The 10,431-nt window shown below is 44.5% G+C and overlaps 1 protein-coding gene and 1 long non-coding RNA gene across 2 annotated transcripts in view; one reads left to right on the top strand and one right to left on the bottom strand.

Moving 5' to 3' along the window:
• The window catches only part of ltn1 (listerin E3 ubiquitin protein ligase 1), a 54,058-nt gene that overhangs the window by 8,781 nt on the left and 34,846 nt on the right, over positions 1 to 10,431 (top strand). Inside the window, 6 exon segments of the mRNA XM_063202745.1 lie at positions 245 to 481; positions 1,781 to 1,947; positions 2,765 to 2,800; positions 3,375 to 3,582; positions 8,643 to 8,882; positions 9,591 to 9,744. Of these exon segments, the coding sequence (XP_063058815.1) occupies positions 245 to 481; positions 1,781 to 1,947; positions 2,765 to 2,800; positions 3,375 to 3,582; positions 8,643 to 8,882; positions 9,591 to 9,744 (1,042 nt within the window).
• On the bottom strand, positions 5,241 to 7,468 carry LOC134452381 (uncharacterized). The gene is made up of 4 exons (XR_010035448.1): positions 7,165 to 7,468; positions 6,589 to 6,651; positions 5,714 to 5,782; positions 5,241 to 5,473 (listed from the first exon to the last, which is right to left on the bottom strand). It is a non-coding gene; the product is annotated as an uncharacterized LOC134452381 (long non-coding RNA).

A 10,431-nucleotide genomic window follows, 5' to 3' on the forward strand; every position in this document is an offset into this window, starting at 1 on the left:
GAAATGAACAACTAAAAATCTCACACAGTGTAGCTTTAAGTGCTCTACATGTACCCTTTTCTTGACTTGACATGGCAGAGAGTGCACCTGGTCAAGCGGCCGACGCCACACCGGTGCTGTGTTATCTATGGTGACCTGAAGTTGTTTTTTACCTGCTTGTTTAGCTGTTTGGCCAGCTGTTTGGTCATTTGGGCGTTTTTCAAAGTGCTTTACATGTCCCCTTTTCTTGACTTTTCCTTTAAAGAGAGTGTTGGTGGTCAAGCGTCCGCCGTCTCCCCCGTGGCGCTGCGGAGGAGTGTCCACCTGGTGGAGCTGGTGTGCCAGCTGGCGGAGGTCAACATGGTGCACGTGACGGAGAGGCGGTCGGAGCCGCACCTCAGCTTCCTGTCCATGCTCCTGCACTCCTTCCCCCTCACGCGCGTCTTCCAGGTGCTGCTCCAGCCAGGTGACATCACAGGTGAGCTGAGGAGAATAGACCAGTGTTTCTCAACAGGGGTGCCGCAGGCCTCCCTCAGGGGTGCCGGGGCTGATAAATAAATTATGTAATTTAATACACATTTAACACAAGCAGGTAAATGGAGTGCTTCTGGGTCTTCACCTTTTTTCCTTGGTGCTCATCAGTGTAGGGGCTCTGAAACTTGGTCCAGGAAGACAGATGCTGAGGTACTCAAGGTTGCAATTTTTTTTAACTTTTTTATTTGGCTACAATGCCTACGCGTTTCGGCCCTTATGGCCTTCTTCAGGGCGTATCAATTATGTAATAGAATACATATTTGTCTAAATTGATCAGTTAATGTTAGTCACTGGAATCTTTCATCTGCCATTTACGCACAATAAAGTAAATATAGGTCGCCCCAGTCAGCTGCAACTTCAAACGTAGGTTGTGTGACGTCTCAAAATGTCTTTTCTAAGCTTGTGTGGTATCGGATGCGGTGCCATGTTACGGCTTGTTGGTTTCGGGTGCCTTGAAATTTTTCATGAATTGAAAGGGTGCCTCGCCTAAAAAAGGTTGAGAAACACTGGAATAGACAATGTGTGCATTCCAATATGCAGACTCCTGTCCTCCACTTGTGCTTGTGGCCTCGCGTTTTGCTGGTGGAGAAAACAATAAAGTTTCCCCGCTGTCAGCCTAGCCACAACAATTTTTTGGGACTGTTCTTCATTCACTGTCCCGATTCCAAATGAGGAAATGACATTAGAATTGTGCCTTTGCAAAATATTGAATTCATTTTCTGTCGTCATTGACACCATCATGAGGTGAACTGAGCAAGGGAGGACGGAAGTCTGCATATTGGAATGCACCCAATATGACATAACATAGCATACATTGCCCAAATCCACGTCTCATTTACACCTAGCAGTGATGGGCAAAAGGGAGTCATAAATTACAATCCAGTGCCACATATTCCAAATGACTTGGCTTACCTGTCCTGCCAGCTACGTTGTAGTTCAGCCCGTGATTGTTGAATGGTCACCTGTTTGAAGTGCACAGGTGAAACAAGGTCATTTGGAATGTGTGGAACTAGATTGTAACTAATTAATTTTGCCCGTAGCTGCAGGCACATTAATATTTGTTAGAGGTGTGCCAACCAGAAATTTGATCCGACCAGCTCTTAATCAACTGATTGTAATTATTGCTCACAGTTGCTCAGTTAAGTCGCTTTCTTGTATTTTCCTATTCTGAACTTTGAACTCTGAACCCACACAGACGGCATTACCTCTGTGAAGGACCAGGGTGGTGCCGCAGATTTGGGTCTGGGCGTGGAGCCCGGGGATGCAGAGCTGGGCCAGAACCCGGCGGTGCGCTTCTTGCTGCTGCGGGTGGTGCCCTGGCTCAGGCAGGAGGGCCGCAAGGAGACCGGCTTCCTGGTGGACATGGTCTTCAGCGCCCTCCGGTGTTGTGGAGCAGCAGAGCAGAAGACGCGCATCCTCAACCACGTCACCACGGTACAGGAAATACGCCTGAGGAGGATGCTATGCATATGGTTCTAAATCTAAACATTTTTCACCAGACACCAGACAAAATGGCTAGAAGATTTTAATTTTACTGGCCAAACGCGCAACCAATAATGGGTCAAAGTGGCTAGTAAGATTTATTTTCTACCAGCCAAACTTTATTTTCACCAGCATTTGGCTGGTGTTCATTCAGAGCCTGGGGCTATGTCTGCCTGCTCGCTGTGTTTGTCATGGTTATAGAGCTTGAAAGTCCCGCCCCTTAGTTCTGCATTTCACGGGACCTAAGCTGACCATCTAACAACATGGTAGCGAGTAAATGTCTTCCGATTGCAGTCATTACATGCGCTGGGCTACAAATATGCTGTTTAAGAGGCTAGATTAAGACTATTCATGCAGAAGTATCAATATTTTGTTCCGAGGCCGTCTGCATGAAAAATGTGAAGGAACACAGCTTTCTAAAAAGTTTGGGGGTTCGTATAAAAAATAAAACAAAAATATCAGAAACAGCATATGTGGAGCTCGTGGCACAACTCGAAGCGGATCGAAATATCATTTTAATACCGCCATTGGATTACATGCTACGATTTTTGGCTAAAAACGCTGTTGAGGTCCCATGAAATCGGGTGGAGTGACGTCACTTTCAAGCTCTATTAGTGGTAGTGCTCTGTTAGTCCAAAATAAAAGCCCAATATGAAAACTTCCATTTCCATTCTGACTTTCCATCATGCTCTTTGTTCGTCGTTGTTGGTAAGATTGCGTTACTTTGTCAATGACACTCTTGTTTGTTTGTTTGTGTGTGCAGATGAAGCTGGAATGGGAAGTCGTCCTACAGGTCATACAGAAGGTAAGCCTACAGTCTAAGGGCCAAAACATACCAAGGCGGAACGGAACGGTCGCAGGACAAACGCGGTCTTTCTGCTTAGTTTCGGCCGCCTTGTTTTTCTCTGCCTTTCACACTGACAGCGTCGGCGTGCGCGGCCAGTCCTGTTCAAAACCCTCCTCACAGCCAAAGCTAGCATGCTACTCAGCCATTCATTTGAATGAGACACCGGCGTGAAAAATACGCTCGAGTTCTATTTTCTAAATTCAGCGCGGCGCGGAGCCGGCTCCCGCGCTGCTGACGCTCGACTACCGCCGGTTGGTGAGTAAGGACAGATAGGTTTCATTGTATTTTCACCGACGCCGGTAAAAAACGCGGCCGTTCTGCAACGCTTTACTGGCCTGGTGTGTAAGACCCCTAATCCTTCTTCATATCAGCCAGCCAGCCAGCAGATTTGCCTACAATGCTGTCTTACGCTTGCTTGAATATACTACATTTTCATAAGCTTTTTGTACAGATTCATTAATGTAATTAAAGAGAATATCCTCTTTTTTCTGTCTGTCTGTGTGCGTGCGTGCGTGTGCGCGCGCTTTGTTAGGCCTCTGTGGATGCGACATGCATTGAGGAGTACCGGGGTTGGCTGAAGGGTTCAGTGTTGGGAGAGTGTTTGGTGGGCTTGGCCACACTGCTGTGTGAGAGGGGGCTACGTGGATCTTCCTCCTCTTCACCATCCTCCTCATCCTCATCCTCACACACACACAGCTGGTCTCTCATCAGCCTGGTCCTGTCTCATCAGCACAACAATGGTAAGAACGAAGTAGGGGTGTAAATCACAGCCTTCATGACGATACCATTCAATATCGATTTCTAAAGGCAGTGATTTGATCATGTCCCAGATAGCAAAATGTTTTTGGCAGAGTTTTGGGCCAAATCGTGTCTTGGCTTTTTGGCTGGCTTCGGTTTGAGTCCCCGGGCCAAAAGTGGCCCAAATTTGGCATGCCAAAACCAACCAAACCCAGCCATAAATTGACCAAAGTTCACCCAAAACCTATTTGGGATTTCCACGTACAGCCTTAAAGCGATGGTTCGGAGTAGAATCACCCTAATGCCATTTGAACCGTGACACCCATCCACCTTTACACCCGAAGTGTTTTCTGCCGCAGGCTTACATCAACAGAGTTGCCGTGTTATTCGATGTTTATTCCGGTTAGCTTGACTCAAGCGCATATGGATACTGGGCACCGTCTCCAAACTTTCCCCACAAAAATAACATGTCATGACACCAAACTTCTGCAGTAGCACAAATATGGCCTGTACTCACGAAACGAAGCATTTGGAAGTTTGGAAATAGTCCAGGAGTTTAGTATTATCAACACAAGCTGAATAGCTTCTCTGCTGCTAAAGCTGTGCCAACGTTACTTCCGTCATATGAGACAAGCCCGTAAAAGTCTTCAACAAACTTCCAGACGAGAGTGTTAAAAAAGTTTTCACTGAATTGTGATTAAGGCTTATATTTTCAAGGCAATACTTAAAAGATATTTCAAATCTTACCTACTATCAATTAGACAAGGATTTTCGTTATCAATACTGATGCTGAATTCACTTTTCATTGTGCATATTATGAGCTTCGTTGAGGACTCTTACATGCTTGTCTTAGATGACGGAAGTAACGTTGGCGCAGCTTTAGCAGCAGAGAAGCTATTCGGCTTGTGTTGATAATAATAAACTCCTGGACTATTTCCAAACTTCCAAATGCTTCGTTTCGTGAGTACAGACCATATTTGTGCTACTGCAGAAGTTTGGTGTCATGACATGTTATTTTTGTGGGGAAAGTTTGGAGACGGTGCCCAGTATCCATATGCGCTTGAGTCAAGCTAACCGGAATAAACATCGAATAACACGGCAACTCTGTTGATGTAAGCCTGCGGCAGAAAACACTTCGGGTGTAAAGGTGGATGGGTGTCACGGTTCAAATGGCATTAGGGTGATTCTACTCCGAACCATCGCTTTAAAGGCCCCAAAAGGAATTCCAGACCCCACCCTTCAGCCAAAATGCAGCCATAAAGTACCCATAACTGTCCCAGAACTGCCATAAATGAGCCTAAATACTGTCATAATGTACCCATAATTCAGCCATAATGTACCCATAACTCTCCCAGAACAGCCATAAATGACCCTAAATACTGCCATAATGTACCCATAATTGATCCCAAATGTAGCCATAATGGGGCCAAATGTCACTTATTTGTCTTATAAGTTTCCCTGTATACTTAAAATGTAAGTACCGGTATACAGAGAAACTTATAAGACAAATAAGTGACATTTGGCCCCATTATGGCTACATTTGGGATCACTAAATATTCCTGTTTTATTGTTGAAAATCGCACATTTAATAAATGTGTGATTTTCAACAATGAAACTGGAATATTTATGCATCTAGAAAAAAAAAACCAAGACAATTAAATACATTTCATTATACTTTATTGCCTCCAAATGCTGTGACTGGTTAGGGTGGGCAAGTGGCTGGATTTGATGGATGGGTATAGCTGCACGGCAGGTGGTGGAGGACTGGGTGACTTGATGGGTGCTTGGATGTCTGGGTACAGGCCTCTTGTTTTCATCTTGGTCCCCTGGCCAGTAAAAGCAGGTACTCTATTGCCACATAGAGGTAGGTAGATCAGATCAGATTCGCGACATCTAGGAAAGAATAAAAAGATAAACCAAATTGAATTACTACATGCAAAAGTAACTTTGAAAACAGTGGCATTACATTTTTTTTCTTCTTTTATTTAACCTTTATTTAACCAGGAAAATAAACCTGTTGAGATTAAAAATCTCTTTTAACAAGGGTGTCCTGGCCAAGTGGCGGCACAAATGCACTTGATTAATAGAGTAATAGACGGGAGAGGGGGGAGGGGTGTTATTAAAATTTGGTACCTGTTTTTGAGATCCGATTTGATTGACCCCTCCCACAGGTGACTGCAGTGTCCGTTCGCAGCACAGCATCTGAAAAGAGAATGTAGATGTTATTTCATATTTTATACATTTTAAATGACATGAGTAGTAGGCTACAGTAGATTGTACAACCATCTATGGAATTGTCAAAAGTAAAAGGGAGAAAAAGAATAGGAAAAAAACAATACTCAATCAAACAAAACCCTGCCAAAACATATAACTTGCACTTGAGTAGATAGTAGCCCACTGATTCTAAGATCAGAGTACTGGTGAAATTGGAGGTTTTTTTAACCTAGCTTTTAGGTTTTTCAATAACAACAAAGCAGTAGGCTATCTATCTCATTGGGTGTGCCTACAGTAGAATAACTGGTGAAACAGACTGGTCACTATCATGTGCCATTGTTAAAGCTTTCTGCCAATTAGTAATGCTCCCACTACCCTGGACTTGTCAGTAGGCCTATCTGAGGTGTTTTTTCCCCTTATTCAGTCTTTTCCGAGATCCTGGTCTGGGGGCAGGCGTTTGTTTACATTTCACCAGGAATTCACTTCTACTTTTACCTTTGACACCTCTAGTAAGCTACTCTCTGTGTTGAGGTATTACAAATGTTAGAGCAAGATTACATAGGCCTACATGGGCCACATTTCTGTATATGGTTTACCCCCTGTTGTTGATAGCTGAACAATACACACACTGCCTTAACAACTGATCATGTTAAATAGCCAGCGCTTAAACACAAACCGACCATTGCATTACCCAATACAGACGTATACTTAAAAGCAGTTACATTAAAAGCAAGGACTTTCACAACGAACGAAGATTAGACCAGAGAGAGAGGTTAATAAATTGTGGAACCAACCTGTAGTATGCCTGTCAAAAAACAAGTTCCTCCACCGGGTGACTGCCTTCAGCAGCAGCACATCTGAAAAGACAATGTAGAAAAAAGCAGATTCACTCGATTGCTTCAGTAGTAGGCTAGAATTACAGTGAGTCCAACACTTTCCGTGACAGACAGATATTGCTAGATAGTGCTCTGCTTTGTGCCAATAGGTAGAAGATGCTCCATGCCTGAGTTAGCTAGCTCCCGGCTTTTGCTAGCTGTCGTTGGCCAGTTAGCTGGGATTGCTAGTGTTGTTGTTCTTTGATTGAAATTCCCTTGGCATTGATATCTGAAAGTGAATTTCAACCACAGAACAACACTTAATCAACCGTTACTGAGTATGAGGGTAGCAACTAAGATTAAATGTCACAGTTGTGTGTCACAGACGTTTGTGTTTTAGCTCCTGTTAAAAGGGTATCGAAGTTTCAGCGCATAAAACGGAAACCGACGGTCACACACCTATGAAATCAACATGAAAACCGATAACACAAAATGCCTCATCTCTTAAGTCATCGGCGGTTGTATTTAATATAAAAACGTGTCAACTGCACTTACCTGCATAAACTGAAGTCTGACACACACTGGCGCTGGGGAAACTGAAGTGAGGCAAGCACGAGTTTCTCTTGACAGTTGATTTTGGCAGTCTTTTGGATTGCCGTAAGCGCACCAATGTAGAACGTTGCTGTCCCGCTCTCCACCCGAGGTTCAGATTAACCTGACACATGCCATAACCTGGCCATAACTCATTCATTCACAGTCCGCGCGTTTTAATGTGTTGTGGGAAGCCATAAACAACCCATATTTTAGCCAAATCTTGGGTTTTTTTGCTTTCCAGAGGAACGCCCCAATTCACTAGCGCCCAGGTCAACCATAACCATGCCAAAAGCTTATGGCTTGCCAAAAGGAAGCCATAAATTGCAGATATCTGCCAAAACAAAGCCAAAATATCTGCTATCTGGGTTTCGATACTTAAAAATGCCCCACGATACGATACAATTTGATTCGATCGTTGGCCATGGGATCGATGATCGATTCATATCGATTATTATTTACACCCCTAGAATTAGGGATGCACCGATACACATTTTGTCACTTCCGATCCGATCCGGGTATCTAAATTTGGAAATCTACTGATACTACGCCGATCCAATCCCAAAACCACATATATGCATGGGTTTCAAATTTTACACCTGGCTATCAGGAAAATTCCGATACTTTGGGAAAATTCCGATCCGATCCGATATCTGAATTATGTTGATATCTGAACCCGATACCGATTCACCGATACCGATATCCCATCCCTACCTAGAATGAAGCCACTCTGCTACACTGTCTCCTGCAGGGGATTTTTTAGCGTCATTAAAACTTAATCTAATTACACACAAGGCTCCGTAATGTTGTTATTAAATCCTTTAATTGCACTTAAAATTCCATATGCTAATTTGGGTTGTGAAAGTTCCTCATGAGAAGGAAAATGGTTTAATTATTTGCGTATGATTTATTTACTCGCATCACTTGCAATATTAAGATGTATTATATATTCTAAATATATTTTTTTTCCAGACTTGCATCTGTTAGTGTTTGTGCACCTCTTAATTTTGCATCTGTTATAGTGTGATGTGATGGTACTTTATTGCTGGTTGTTAATGCAAAAGGCAGTTCTGCCATAGAATAAAACATAAAAAAATGATTTCAAGTATGCAGACTCTTGCATACTTGAAAATGCAGAGAGGGGGAGAGAGAGAGACAGAGAGAGAGAGAGAGAGAGAGAGAGAGAGAGAGAGAGAGAGAGAGAGAGAGAGAGAGAGAGAGAGAGAGAGAGAGGAGAGAGAGAGAGAGAGAGAGAGAGAGAGAGAGAGAGAGAGAGAGAGAGAGAGAGAGAGAGAGAGAGAGGGAGAGAGAGAGAGAGTTGGACTCCAGGCTCTTCTATTAGATGATTTACCTCTTAACTTCACCTGGTTTACTCCTGAACCAGCTTCTTAGTATTCCCTCAGCCCTAATGTAATGTACTGTAATTCCCCTGTTGTCCACAGAGCCTCTGATTGGCCAGCAGTACGTGGAGCGGATCATCGACAAGCTGCACGCGACTCTGTCGGCGGCCAAGGGTCTGTGTGAGGCGGGCGATGCGGGGCCGCTGGTCTCCTTCATCTCGGACGTGGCCTCCACCCTCTTCTCCTCCGTCAGGGGGTGCCTGCTGCTCGCCTCCGCCTCCGACCTGCTGCTCACCGTCTTCCAGCTCTGCGCACAGGACCAGACTGTCACCTGTCTCTCAGGTAAGGCATCCCAGACCGTCACCTGGTAAGACCTCTTACCTATCTGTCAAGTAAGGGCTCCTCACCGTCTTCCAGCTCTGCGCACAGGACCAGACTGTCACCTGTCTCTCAGGTAAGACCTCATACCTGTCTCTCAGGTAAAACCTCATACCTGTCTCTCAGGTAAGACATCACCTGTCTCTCAGGTAAGGCATCACCTGTCCCTCAGGTAAAGAGCTGCTCCTCACCGTCTTCCAGCTCTGCGCACAGGACCAGACTGTCACCTGTCTCTCAGGTAAGGCATTTTAGACATTCACCTGTCCCTCAGGTAAACCATTGGAGGCTTCTCGTGCGTCTGTGTCTCAGATTACGAGCTTTGCCTCAGTATCAGTGCTTGCAAGGGAAGCGATGGAGGCGGGGTGGTTCATTATTTTCCGTTGGGAAGCAGTAGCGAGGTGGTGCTTGGTGCATGGTGACATAGGGAAGTGAGATTGGGCGGGTGGTTGATGAGTGGGGCGAAAAAGTTGATCAATGTAATGAGGAGTGTGTTTGTGAAGTGGTAACCAATGGGAGAGGTTTCAACTTTTGAAACACCATGGCGTCATGTGCGTCACAAGCAGTACGTGTGTCGACTGCTGGATATTTAAAAATGGACGTTGAAATCGCTCACATGTATAAACTGTTAATGAGTTGTCGGTACTGTGTTGTGTTGCTCTCCGTCCTCCCCAGACTCCCTGCTGTGTAAGCTGCAGCAGGCGTACCATGCGGGAGTGGGCTCCCTGGTCAAGGTGATGGACACCAGCGTAGAGAAGGGAACATTCCTGCACAGCGTGGCCCTCTGGGTGAAGAACCAGCTCATCAGCGCCCCTCTAGGGGTCAGGAGGTACAACTACACTACATTACATTACATTACATTACATTACACTTATCTGATTTTTTTTTTAATACAAAGCAGCTTACAGTTATTTGCAGGGTATCTGTTACAGTCCCTGGAGCCGTATGGGGTTAGATCGGTGCCTTGCTCAATGGCACTTCAGCCATTGAGTTCGGTAGGGAGTGAAAGGGTGGGATTCGAACCTGCAACTCTTGTGATCTACTTAACCTTCAGGCCATGGCTATCACTATAGGACACATTCAGCACATTAGTCTACCATGGTAGTTGCTGTGGGTAAAATCTGTGAAATGTCAATTTGAGATAAGTAGAGTCTCCACTGTAGAAAACATTTTATTTCGTAGTTTAATGTCACCACCCCATTTCTGGGAAAAATGTACAACCTCCTTTCCATTAAATGAGTTTTACATTTCTCCTCTGCGTCAAATTCTACCTCTAAGCAAAGCAAGCGTATATAATTGAAAAGTATGGGACTAGCTACTCCAATAAGATTCAATGATAATTGCTAGCTTGTTATTAGAAGTAACAAGTAACTCGAGGGGAGGTGTAAAATGAGCTTTTTTTCTAGAAATGCCATCTCTTCAAGCTTGAAACCCACGCACTATGGTGAAGATACCGATCAGCCTGTTCACCAATGTTTTCAGGCAGCTTAACTCACAGATTTTGTTTAGACTTTCT

Source organism: Engraulis encrasicolus, chromosome 7, assembly GCF_034702125.1.
Source record: "Engraulis encrasicolus isolate BLACKSEA-1 chromosome 7, IST_EnEncr_1.0, whole genome shotgun sequence".
NCBI classification, from domain to species: Eukaryota; Metazoa; Chordata; class Actinopteri; order Clupeiformes; family Engraulidae; genus Engraulis; species Engraulis encrasicolus.